Source organism: Carassius auratus, chromosome 6 (assembly GCF_003368295.1).
Source record: "Carassius auratus strain Wakin chromosome 6, ASM336829v1, whole genome shotgun sequence".
In the NCBI taxonomy this organism is placed as follows: domain Eukaryota; kingdom Metazoa; phylum Chordata; class Actinopteri; order Cypriniformes; family Cyprinidae; genus Carassius; species Carassius auratus.
The window spans coordinates 5709402-5723742 of NC_039248.1; the positions used below are offsets into that span (position 1 = coordinate 5709402).

The following is a 14341-nucleotide window of genomic DNA, read 5'->3' on the forward strand; positions in this document are numbered from 1 at the left end:
TGCCCCAAAATTCAAATTCTGTCACCATTTAAGTTGTGTGTCACATGCTACAACAAACCTCATTGGTTCTCTTACATCAAACACATGTTCCCCGTATGTGATCTGCTTTATGTGAGTGAGTGTGACGGTCATTGTTTAGATTTAAATAAAAGCCTAAATTTAAGGAGACCTATTATGTCCCTTTTTACAAAAATGTAATATAAGTCTCAGGTGTCCCCAGAATGTGTCTGTGACATTTTATCTCAAAATATCCCACAGATCATTTATTATATCATTTTGAAATGGCCATTTTGAATGGAAGCCGAAACACACTATTTTTGTGTATGTCTCTTTAAATACAAATGAGCTGCTCCTCCCCACCCCCTTTTCCGGAATGGGGATGTGCCTTTACAGCTTGTACCCCCCAGTTACTTACCAAAAAACCTCTTTTTGATTTTGTCTACCATGTCTATCGTACTGAAATCATGCATAAACCATATTAGTTTAAACTTCTGATAGAGGCTTTTCTAAGCGAACACACTCGAACCACACGCACAGAAAGCAGCTTTCACACAACATGTGAGTACTAAACTAAGTTCTCTTTCATGTCTTATTGCACTTAAACAAAAATCTATGTTAAAAACAAGGTAAACAGCTGGGAAAGAAATCACATGTTTATATTAGATCTGTGTGGCAGCAGGTACTAATATATAAAATATTCAGTTAATAAATAAATCAATAAATGTACTGCTTCTTGTCTCATCTGAAGCTGGGACTCTAAATTGTGTTTTGTGCTCGTCAGTTCTGTCAAAGACAGAACAGTTAGCATGCTTTGCTCACACTTTCACCATGTCATTAGAACTGGTGCGTCACTTGCGAAAACACAATAGCGCCACCGTGGGTGGAAACTTGCAGACTAAGAGGCAGTAATATTATAATAATAATATTCCCCCCCCTTTTTCTCTTCCTGTCTATGTCACGGGGGGCGAAATCTGACTTGATCATTTTCTTTCACAAGCTTGCACAGAAAGACTTACTACATTTTCTTTTACTGGGTTGTGTTTTTTCACGTTTACTGTGTTGGTAGATGAGGATCTGATTATAGCACATATGTAGATATATCACCTTTAAATCTGTTCATCATTTAAAGCAATCACATCTCTTGAAAAGACTTGGATTCAACTTCTCGATTCATATGGATTTGTTTTAATAGGCCTTTGCTGTGTCTTGTTCTTCTACATTAAAAAGGTTTTGGAGGTTACAAATTTTATGTTTACTTACTGCATTGAAAATGTTCAATTGGCACAACTAAAGTGCCAGTGTTGAAAGACATACCATTTACATAATTCAGCTGAGCCAAATGGACAATTTCAATGCAGGAAATCAAAATACAATTTAGAATTTTGACCTCCAATATCCTTTACAGTTCAAGTTTTGTAACTAGTCTTTCAAGTGAGAGACAGAAACTTACTGTGTGTTTCAAAAGATGTATTTAGAAACAACCTAATAATGATTTCATTTTCATTTTTTGGGTGAAATATCTTCCTACTATAAACATACTATTATAGAATTGATTGCTTCTTGATAATGTAAGGTAGATTAGATACAGTTACCCCCAAAATTGCATGTAAAAAAAAATGGAGAAATACGGAAAAGAACATGAATTTACATTGGGCTAAAAAAAGCCAAACCCAAGGGACTTCATTTCAGATGTCCACCACATGCCATTGTTGTATATCTATGTAATATTTCAAAGCCATCTGCCTATTCGAAGATATTATCAGACGTTAACAGACTGTTTGATCACATTACACATTTCTGCTTTCAAAATCACAGGCTTTAGCCAAAGTGTGATTTACACAAGTGCTGTAGAGATTATTTTTAGATTTGTTGGAATACGCGATTCATCTTAAAACATGAAAGATATTGTTTCATTCCTTTTCGGTTTTTTGTATAGAAGATTTTAATTTATTTGATATTTGATGAGTTGTTTCAAGTAATCTTTCCTTTTTAGTCTCGTGGTCGATTTGTGGTGGGTATTTCTAAGCACAAAGCAACACTTCTGAAAATAGCCCCCATGCCCCATTCAAACCTACAGTCCCCTGAATAGCCGGGCACCTATAAAAATTAGGTTATGTGAGATCACATCCCAGTTTTATTGGACTGGGACCAGTTCTGATCTCACAGCTTAGACTTACACAATAGTTCATACTAACACCAAACCTCAGCCAGCCATTGTTTTCTGACTTCCCAGGACTGTAAGGGCCATAATCATAGCTTTCTGGCCCTGTCACAGTTCTTGCTGTCCTTGGCAAGATTCAATCCTGCGGGGCCATTTGGCAACTTTTTGGCAGGATTGGTTTCATTTAGTAATTGCAGAGAGCAGGCTGTTTCCTGGTACTTCTATGAGCTTTATATTACTATGGAGCCAGAAGAGTCTCAATAAAGATAAATGCACACACTACATTCACATATGCACACACAGGATTCATAGATGCACACACATGATTCATAAATACACACACAAGATGCACAAATGCGCACAAAATTCACAAATGCACACACAAAATTTAAAAAGCACAGAAGATTCACAAACGCATACAAAATTCAGAAATGCACACAAAAATCAGAAATACACACACAATTCAGAAATGCAAACAACATTTACAAATGCACTCAAGATTCACAAATGCACAGAACAAGATTCACAAATGCACAGAACAAGATTCAGAAATGTATTTCTGATGCACACACACATATATCTTGATTCACAAACTGCTTGCGGTCTGTGAACTTCACTGCATTTGTGTGTGAATTTTGAGACTCCCCTGACTTGGCTCGACACACAAATGCTTTTTTTTAAACAGGGAATGATCAGCAACCAATCAGATATCTCCCTTGTTTTAGCCAATCACAAGAATGCACCCCACGTGGGGGGATTGTTTACTTATAAGCCAATCACATGAACATGTTCACACAGCAATTGTATTAAATTGTATGAAAATACAGATGTTTAGATTACAATTCAGGTTTATTTTTACAAAATATAAATTTAAAAATGTCTCAATACATATAGCCCAGTGACTGCAGAAAAAAAGTTAACCATGGATTCATAAATTTGCCATAGGCAATTATTTCATTTTATTGAAATATTTTAATGAAAGTAAAAAAAAAAAAAAAATGTTTAAACCTTTTTGAATATTTAAATATATCTAAATATTCTTTTGGATGCAATATAGAAGTCACTTTAATTATAATATTCAGTCCCTACATGGAGAGAGAGTCAGTGGTCCGCTGCAAGAGGAAAGTGGCTCTCTGGCTGCGAAAAGTGGGTCTCCGGCTGTCGTTCGCTTAGGAAAGTGAGTTGATCGCTGCGTGAGGAAAGTGAATCGTTCGCTCAACTTCGCTGCTTGAGGAAAGTGAATCGTTCGCTGAGGAAAGTGAGTCGCTCGCTGCGTGACTCGTGAGGAAAGTGAATCGTTCGCTGCGTGACTCGTGAGGAAAGTGAGTCGCTCGCTGGGTGAGGAAAGTGAATCGTTCGCTCAACTTCGCTGCTTGAGGAAAGTGAATCGTTCGCTGAGGAAAGTGAGTCGCTCGCTGGGTGAGGAAAGTGAGTCGTTCGCTGCGTGACTCGTGAGGAAAGTGAATCGTTCGCTGCGTGACTCGTGAGGAAAGTGAGTCGCTCGCTGGGTGAGGAAAGTGAGTCGTTCGCTGCGTGACTCGTGAGGAAAGTGAGTCGCTCGCTGGGTGAGGAAAGTGAATCGTTCGCTGCGTGACTCGTGAGGAAAGTGAGTCGCTCGCTGGGTGAGGAAAGTGAATCGTTCGCTGCGTGACTCGTGAGGAAAGTGAGTCGCTCGCTGGGTGAGGAAAGTGAATCGTTCGCTGCGTGACTCGTGAGGAAAGTGAGTCGCTCGCTGGGTGAGGAAAGTGAGTCGTTCGCTGCGTGACTCGTGAGGAAAGTGAGTCGCTCGCTGGGTGAGGAAAGTGAGTCGTTCGCTGCGTGACTCGTGAGGAAAGTGAGTCGTTCGCTGCGCAAAGTGGGTCGCTGGCTGCGCAAAGTGAGTCGCCGGCTGCGTGAGGTAAGTGAGTCATTCGCTGCGTGAGGAAAGTGAGTCGTTCGCTGATTGGCTTATAAGTAAACAATCCCCCACGTGGGGTGCATTCTTGTGATTGGCTCAAACAAGGGAGATATCTGATTGGTTGCAGATCATTCCCTGTTTAAAAAAAGGCATTTGTGTGTCGAGCCAAGTCAGGGGAGTCTCAAAATTCACACACAAATGCAGTGAAGTTCACAGACCGCAAGCAGTTTGTAAATCAAGATATATGTGTGTGTGCATCAGAAATACATTTCTGAATCTTGTCCTGTGCATTTGTGAATCTTGAGTGCATTTGTAAATGTTGTTTGCATTTCTAAATTGTGTGTGTATTTCTGAATTTTGTGTGCATTTCTGAATTTTGTATGCATTTGTGAATCTTCTGTGCTTTTTAAATTTTGTGTGTGCATTTGTGAATTTTGTGTGCATTTGTGTATCCTGTGTGTGTATTTATGAATTATGTGTGTGCATGTATGAATCCTATGTGTGCATATGTGACTGTAGTGTGTGCATTTATCTTTATTGAGACTCTTCTGGCTCCATATATTACTGCTTATGTGGATACACCCTGATCCTGTAACATGGGAAGTTCAGAATGCTTCATATCCCAGCCCTCTCATCAGGTTGTATTATGGGTGACAGTGGGAGCACAGTGATTCTTTTGTTGATGTTCAGTAAATATTCACAGAGAGTTAGTCTGCATAACCTATACTGTAGTCACGTGAAGCATACATGATGAAGATCTCATAAAACATGCAGAAAACAGTGCATGGCACCCTTATGAAATATGGATACTGCACTTTGAATGCAGTGGATAATCTCATGACATCTCAGTGATGCCCGAGTCCTTTCATCTGACGTCTTAGATGTTACAATCTATCTGCAGTATTTACAGAGCTTGCAACATTACCTGGTTCTGCTGGGTAAAGCAGCAATCCAGCATTTTTGTTTAGAGTACACCTTTTGTTTTTAGTCTTGTGGAAAATAATGATACTGTTTCGAATACATAATGCATGTGTTGCATGTGTTTTGGTGCTTCAGAGTTTAATTTGGAAGCAACATGGTCGATCAAGTTTGGTAATAAGCTGCCTCCCAATTTGCATAGTTATATTAGGCACTGCAAGTACTTTGCTGATGATGGAAAAGTACTGTAAGACAGACACATACAAAAAAATTGCACCTTGCTCTTGTTGCTTACTGATTGCATGTAAGCGTTAGCATCTGGCTAAATAAGTTATTACGTAACTTTTAAATGAATGCATTTTAAAACTGCTAGACATGAACTGAAATGTTGAAAGAAGGCAAGGAATTGCAATGTAGCAAAATGTAAAGAAATACAATAAAAAAATACTGATTACAGAAAAGTTCAGTGTTATGTTGTTAGCATAGCAGTGTGCTAATGTAAAACTCCTTTGTAATCAACTGTTAGTAGCGTCTGCTTTGCTATTAGTGTGATTTATGGCAATGCTACCTATGCAGTGCATTACAAATCAGTCACTCAAGTTCCATCTCAGCTTGGACGCTGCTTTAGAAAGCAGACTCACAGTAGGCAGTGAGGCAGATCAGTAGGCTTTTGGAACGGAGCCTCTTTTGTTGTGCAAGAGCTTGTGGGCAATACTAGGCCAAAAACATTTAGGTATCCACACTTTAAATATCCAAAAATATTACATAATCTGGGCACATTTGCTGTTAAAGACATTGACTGAATTTCTGTGCAGTATCATGTGAATTGATTAGGGATGCAGCGTTACACGTTTTTTATTTTATTTTATTATTATTAGCAATTAAGTAGCAAGGTGTTACTCATGAGACTGCAAATAAATACAGTTTTTTTTTTGTCAAGACCTTGTAAAACAAATCTTTGCAGGTAACAATCAATATTTTCGTATTAAAAATATGTATTTGTTTACACTAGAGCCAAAAATTAAAAAATGCCAATTTTTTTGTATTACATTTAAAAATTACTGGGTGAAAAAAAAACATATGGCTTTAGGAATATACATCAGTTGAATTAAACACATTTTGTAATGCTTATTGTTTTTCACATATTATTATTTGAAACTTGTCAGCACTAGTCTTCATTAATGTTAATTATATTGGTTAAAGCAATCACAAAGTTTGTGATCCACAGCAGAAATACATTTTCTTGTGCAATAAATATTTAAAACCTCAAATGTATGTTCATGGTCAAAAACACTACTGTTCAAAATGTCATTAAAGGATTTTTCTTTTTTGAAAGAAGGAAAAATACTTTTATTCAGCAGGATGAAAAAGTACAGTAAAAATGATGTTGCAAAATATTTTATATTTCAAATACATGCTATTCTTTCAATCTTCTATTCATTGATGAATCTTAAAATATATATGCAGCAAATTAATAATACCAAGATTACTATTCTTTCTGTATTTTTAATCAAAGAAATTAAGCCTGGGTGATCATCAGAGACTTATTTCAAAACAAATGTAAAAATCTTACCAACCCCAAACTTTTAAACTGTAGTGTAAATACATATTTCTTGTGAGCATTGGAAAATTGACTTTGCCTAAACTTCACTGAACCTTGGACAAGGTTGTCACCGCACAATAGGCCAGATCAGCTTGTTGTAAATGAGAAATGACCATGTTCAAGTGTGTTTAAGTAGCCTTGTCCTCATTTATGTTTGTGTGAGAGAGAGTGTGAAATAGCATCTACCCTCTAGCAGGGGCTGAGGAAAGTAAGTTCTCACAGTAAATTTAACATGCCATGTTCAGCATCAAACACTTCCACACAGGTTTAATAGTTTATGTAGTCTGCAGACGAGAGTGAGCAAGAGAGATAAAATGCAGACATAAGCAGTGTAAAGACCTTTTTAGGCCTCAGCCCAGACTCAACAGATGTACTGCACAGTAGTGTGTGTGTGAGTGTGTGTGTGTGTAAGCAAGTGCATGTGGCGCATCTGTGAGCATGCAGCTTGTGTGTACACTGTATGTGTTTCTGCTTTCTATATGTGTTTAAGTGTGATTGAACTTTTCCCCACCGGCTGTCCTGGTGCCCAGCTGTCGGCCATGGGATTACAGAGGGGGCAGATTACACCACTAATGAATCTAAACAGAAGGAGACGTGCCAACAGCTGTGCCTCCCTGCCCCCCGCTCAACCTACTATGGCCTACTACTCTATTTTCCATGAATCTAGCATTATGCGTTAATACTGTCTGTCATTCAGTATTTACAGAATGCATGTGTCCCCAGTGATCCTTACACAAAACGTAGAACGCAGCAATGTTGGTAGCATGCCTACACAGTATTCTGTTTATACATATTTACTAAGAACAGAACTGTTTTTGCAGTGTATTTATGTTATATTTGCACACATTTGAATTTAAGGATGCTGTAGTACATACATACAATGATTAAGCCAAAATTAAATTATCTAGAAAGTAACAGAATGTCTATTTACACTAAATGCAATCAACCCACCTTGTTTGCACTAATTGCAGGCTATTTACACCAATTCTGTCACCCACTCTCTTGTTGAGTCAAACATGATTACAGAAGAAACCAGTTTGCTAACAAGAGCTGTGGAGAAGGGAGTAAAAATTAGGATTTATCTTTTGATGATTTCATGATTTAAGTCGGAATCTGCCTTTTTAAAATCCCATTATTCTACCTTTTCCCATCACATATCAGCTTGGAGTGATTATTTTATATATTTTTCTAAATAAAAGTGACATAACATATATTTAATAGGTCTATAATTGAAATTGGATGTGGTGTCTTCGAGCAACCACTTTACACTTCATATAAATAACATGCTAAAAACCGTGCCTCCCAGGGGTTGCAAAATTACTTGTATCCCTTCAGGCAGGCACCCAAAATAAATTTAAGTAGCCCGAATAAAAAAAAATGTATGTGGAATATTGTAAATGAAAAACATGATGAAAACATCAATCAAAAACATTTTTAAAACCGTATAAAATAGTCAAATTACAATCATCAAATCAAATATTTGTTTCTAAGTGAACAGAAATTTTTATGAACTTGTAAGAACAATATTCACTGATGAGAAAATGCCACTCGACGTTGAGGGCATAGCATCTCCTTCATCAGCTTTCTCCTCCTGTGCATTGGTCTCCACTTCTCTGCTCTTTGTTGTTGTCAGGGTTTTATGTTCCAGGTGTCTTGAACCTTTCCCCTTAAGCATCTAAAAAATAAATGCCTTGTCATGGCAAAAAGATTCAACTGATTCCTCATTTATGGATAGTTGCATGCTGTCATTCAGTGTTTCAGGCTGTAGAGAGGTATGATGTGTTGTCTTCACTCGGTTCATGCAAGAATATCCTCTCTCACAGATGGCTGTCGATGGACTAAGTGTCAGCATTAATTTCACCAGCAACAAGATATGAGAGAGGTGTTCTGGATGCTCAGAGAGGATATCTCTGTACAAGCAATCATGTTGCCCAGTGTTCTGCAAGCCACATTTTTAAACCCATCAATCCTTGTGGAATTTTCTCCTTCTCTTCCTCATCTAGCAAACTGGAAAAATGTGTGACAAGATAATCCACCTCTTCATCCCCATAATTTGCCAGCTCTTCTCTGGGGCAGGTAAGAGTGGAAGGGTCAAAAACCTTGAAACAAGAGAGGTTTTTTTTACACAAATTTTAAAATCTGCTGTCCATTTTCTTGACTGTGTTGTCAATAATCTTCTGTATCTCTGCACCAATGGTGTCTTCCTCTGTGCCCTCACCTCTTCTAGCAGTTCACTGAATTTTTGTGAGCTGAGTTCCACAGTAGAAATTGCTGCCATCCCGTTCACTGTGAAGGTTTTTTGGTATTCTCCAGGTTTTGTTTTCAATCTGAATACGCGTGATGTGGCGCTTTCATCTGATTTGTTCACGTGATGTTTAAGTTGTCATGCTGAAAATCAGTACTGCACTTGGATAAGATGATACCGTAAATCAACATGAAATGCAGGAAGCAAACAAATTTTTCAGTCTTCATTTCCTGCACCACCCCCTTTTTGCTTTGGCTGTATCCTCTGACTTGATATCACTTCCTCCTGCCATGTTCTCCATATGAACAACAGTGGGAGTGTAATTTTTTTTCCCACAGCCTTCAGACTACTCAGCCGGCTTGGAAGCCACCATGTGCTCTTCAGGTCACTGAAATGTTCCACTTTCTCATTTAGCAGTTCATCGGTTCCCCTTCGCTTCTTTGGGAAATCTTAAAGATGGATTTCAGTGTATCTTCACATTTCACTAGGTACTCACAGCCAGGACAGGACTTAGGGAGGCAGGGGCCTCTGGGCTTGAGGTTATGTAGCAAATGCCCTCAAATAGAATATCATTATAGAGTAACAAATACAAAAACATATACTTTGAGGTTCATAAATAGTCAAATTAATATGCAGTATGTTTAGGCTATATTCAACGTGTAAATGTAATATTAAATGTTCACTGTAATATAATAAACATGATGTGTCCTCTCATTTGAGAAAACATAACCCTGAAATAACTATAGATATTTTTTTTTACGGAGCCCCGCACATGACATGCAAGAAAAAATAAATAAATTGTGCGCGTGATTTACTAATTCGTTCCCTCAATTTACTAAAACGTGCACACGTTTACTATTGCGTTCCCTCTATTTACTATTGCGTTTGCTCGATTTGCTAAATCGTGTGCGCGATTTAGCAAATCGAGGGAACGAATTAGTAAATTGTTTGCACAATTTATAAATCGAGTGAACGTAATAGTAAATCATGTGCGGTGCTCCGTAAATTTGAGTATTTTTAGAAATATTATTAATGTAAAAATATTAAATGTTAGCAAAAATGAAATAAGCTACTTTTTTTAATATGTAACTACAACTGCCAGTAGGTGGCAGCAAGTGACTGTCTTAATGAATGATTTGAATCAGCTGATTCGTTTAAAAAACTCTTTGGGGTTAAAGGCTTAATGGAGCTTTTTAAAGTAACCATGTGGTAACAAACCAGTCGATGCAGATGCGATTCAATACATGCTTCCTTCTTTTTTGTGAAATAATCATAAATACCAGTTTATGCTGTTTGATTGTTGCCTCAAGGGTCGTAGTTGTAAGTTGTAGCCCCGGCTGGCCATTTAGATCTTATGTGCACAGTGAAAAGAAATGCAGCTAATAATTTCTGAATTCTGACTGTCATATAACGTACCAATCAAACAAACATAAACGGGCAAAGCCGGGGCCCCCTACAAGACAGGGCCCATGGGCTGCAGCCCACTCAAGACCAGTGTAAGTCCGGCCATGCTCACAGGCTTTCACACTATCAAGCACGGCTAGCTCTAATTTGTGTACCACACAGTGGATTGTTATGAAATGCTTACAGCATTTGCTCTCTTGACTGGCTGACATTTGATCATGTATGTGGAAAAGTCTACATTATCTCTCACATACCTGACATAAACCAACTCCTGTTCTACTGTATTATACCATTGTCTGTACTGCCATCTGCAAGAATGGATAAGTACCAGCTTTCTTGAATTTTCCTTTTGATCTGATCTCTTGGAGTTTGTGCTATTACTTCAATAAACTTTTTTCCATGAAATCAAAAAGCTGCACTTTCTTTTTGCCTCATAGTCTGATTTTTTTCAGAACCTTTCTGCTTTGGGGTATTCTGCTTTTCTTTGGCTCTCCTTCTTCACCCTGACTTGTCTTATTTGGCTTAGCAGAACTAAAATACCTGTGTAAATCCATGCGCCTCTTATTTTCACACATGCACACACATAACGGTCAGCAATGTAAATAATTCTCTCAACAGCACAATCAATCTCTATCACATGTTTAAGTTTGCTGCGGGAGATTTAACTTGTCACGTGAAGATAGCAGGCTAATGACTTACAGAACAATGTAGGAGGAATTGGTGTGTAACAAATCCGTCACTGACTAATCAATACTGCTGCTCCCTATACACAGTTTGTGCGATCACAAATTGAAAGTGAAAGTAAAGGTAAAAAAGCAGGTGTGAAATCAAATGAGATTTCAATACTCCACATATTGTTAGTTGCTCCTCGATGCCCAAAAATTGACATACAACCCAACTATATTTATGAGAGAATGCAAAAGCATTGAAATATATTTTTCCTCCCCATAAGATAGCCCAACGGGCAGGGCGGAGATAGGTTTTGTCACCCCGACTGGAAGACACAATTGCCTTGGGACGTAGGGCTAGCAATTTTGCGAGCCCTGCCTCCGTTCCCGGACATTTGCTGCTGCTTTAGTATGGTTGGGGGAGGCGTGGTGTTGAGTTTTAAGACCTCAATATACTTCTCATACTATAAAATCAAAGAATAAAATGCAAAGTTCTGTCATGGAACTCTATATGGCGCATGCTCATGACTCAATCTGATATAATTACATCGACATTCACATGGTGCAGCTGATTGTTTGAGCTTGCTGCTCAGCATTCAAATACTTGGCTAGTGCTCATTGTAGCAGTTGCATCGGGCTTCAGAAACCCTCCACCTCCCCCTGCTCCACCTGTATAGATCAAGCGTCAACCTTCCAAGTCTCACTTGTGAAACCAAGAAGGAAGTGACTAAAACTGCAGTTCATCGACTGGTCAATAGAGGCTGGCTCCAAAAGGGAGTCAGTCCCATATACACCCCTTGTTAAAATCCCTAACTTTTCAGCTGAAAAAAACATGTTTACAGCCTGGTACAAAAAATGGTTTTGGTGGATATAGCAAATATTACCCTTCATGACAACTGTGAGGGGGGGTGAATTTTTTTTATAACTCATTCATAAAAAATATATTAAGCCTTAAAATTCATCATTAAGGGTGTGGCCACTTAAGTGACAGTTGGATTGCCGCTGCTGTCTCCACCGTCAAGCTAGGTGGGTGTGATTTCAGCAACCAGCTCCCACCTCTTTGCCCATGTTTAATTATCCGGGATTGATGTGGGGTGACACTTTGCCAAGATGGCGACAGCTGGCTCCGCCTACTTAAGGCTTCTAAAACACCATTCGGAAACCTACATGTGATGTCACAGACACTACATCCATGCTTTTGTATAGTCTATGGCAGGGTTCCTCAAATCTGGACCTCGAGATCCACTTTCCTGCAGAGTTTAGATCTAACTCTAATCAAACACACCTGAGCATGCTTATCAATGTCAATCAATGTCTTTGGGATCATTAGAAAAACACAGGCAGGTGACTTTTATCAGGGTTGGAGCTAAACTCTGCAGCACATTGGACCTCCAGGGCAAGATTTGAGGAAGTGGGGGTCTATGGTATAGACTAATTAATGTATTTTTTATGGGTGATTATTTCATATATGTTACATTTGCAGCAGCAGTATTTCCTGCATGCTCATAGCAGCATATCCCTGGATGTAATGGCAGTAGTAAGTCTCGGTACTTGCTCTGCCGCAGCAGGAGTATAGCTAATCAATTCCACCTAGACCAAACACATAGCCATTGCCATGTATATTACCATGCTAAAATCTCAGAGAGTTGTCATGACAGATCTGGTGTGAAGCCATTTTTAACAAAATAAGGCCAAACAAAGTTGCCGTTCATTTGGAAGTTCGAAACAGTTGCTAAACTTTATGGAAAAGTTTGCTCTGGCTTGTAAACACATTCAAACTACCATTGGTCTTAGGTGTGCTGTGGGGCTCTCTGTTCTTTTGACGTGGAAATCTCCTCTGGCTCATTACTTCTGTTCAGTCCATCAAGGTCAGACGTCAGCAAGTAAAAATATGAACACACTGGAGAGCTGCTTTATAGTGGAAATGAAAGTTTTAGTTCTAACTGAAAGCTATATTGACACTTTTTCTTGTTTAATACTGTAAGGCTGTTTGCGCTAAAGCAATCAGTGATAGAACATGCTCAATAAATGTGACGTGACTTGACTTGAGTGCCGAATTGCAGAGCTTGGGCAATGCACATCACTGTCAAATGCTTTCTTAACTGCTGTTTTCTCACTGTTGTCCTTTTTGCTGTGTACTTATTTTGTTATCGAGAGGAAATTGTACAGCATGTATTTACAGTACATATTTATCTAAATGCACTTTCAGCAGTGTGTTGCATCAGGATGTTTGCTAACAGTATACCTTTCAACTTCTTTTTATTCCTTGTTTAAATAAAAATTCCTTGTGTTTATCATGGCCTTTAGGAATAGGGACAAGTAGGTCCCAAGGAGGCTACATTCATTAATTATTTTAATTAACATACACTTAATATGTTGTTGTTTTTATTGTATACTGTTTTATTATGTGTACACTTAGTGTAAATAGCATCTAACTCTGTTTGAACCTTCCTTAAAAGAAAGAGACCATGTTTTTTAGTATTTGTGAAGATCACACGTAATTAGAAGCTGAATGGTTTTTTTCATAGAGCACAAATAGAGAAGATTAGCTGAATGTCCATGCTGCTCTTTATACATACAATGAAAATGAATGGTGACCAGGTGTCAAGCAAAAAAAAATAACTGATAGATAATAAAAACGCCATACTAGTATTAGTAGTAATCACAAAATTTGAAGTCCGTGCATTTCGGTAATAGATTATTGTGAGGAAAAAGTCACTTTTTCAGTATCATTTCAATCATTTATCACTTGGTATCATTTCAAATATGGCACACCAAGACATGTCACATAATTTTTAAAGGACAGTTCACCCAAAAATTAAAATGCTGTCATTAATTACTCCCCTTCTTGTTGTTCCAAATACATAAGACCTTGTTGATGACTCCACATGGACTATTTTAACGATGTCCTTACAACCTTTCTGCTACCTTCATGTTTTTTTTTTTTTTTTTACTGTATGATTGCTTTTTTGACATTCGTAGAGCTTAACAGGTCCTCGTCACCATTCACGTTTATTGTATTGAAAAAAAACAAAAAAACAAGATCATTATATCTAGGATTTATTTTTGCTATAAAGTATTGTTCAATTAAAGTAATTTGGGTTTAGATGGACAACAAGAGGTTGAGTAAATTATTAACTTTTCCTTTGAGAATCATTTGAAAACACCTCTCGGGTCTCATGCACTGTTCTGAAAATTGGAGCAGGTGTGTTTTCTTCTTTGTCTATGGTGGTTAAAGCTCTGAGTCTATGTATAACTTTTTTGTCACTTTCTTTCTCTCCTTTTTTTTCCCTCTTTCTCAGTTCCCTCTTTCTCATCAGGATCTCTTAGGAATGATGGAATAAAGGCAGCTGATGTTCTGACAGTTTTAAGAGAGAAGGTTGCCTTTGTCTCAGGTGGGAAATGTATAATTGCATTGTAAACACACACACACACACACACACAC

General features: G+C 38.1%; 1 protein-coding gene across 1 annotated transcript in view; it reads left to right on the forward strand.

The window, feature by feature from the left end:
* kalrnb (kalirin RhoGEF kinase b) overlaps window positions 1–14341 on the forward strand; it is a 73798-nt gene that overhangs the window by 4375 nt on the left and 55082 nt on the right. Inside the window, exon 2 of the mRNA XM_026257852.1 lies at window positions 14199–14291. Coding sequence (XP_026113637.1) covers window positions 14199–14291 — 93 coding nt within the window. The remainder of the gene's footprint in view (window positions 1–14198; window positions 14292–14341) is intronic.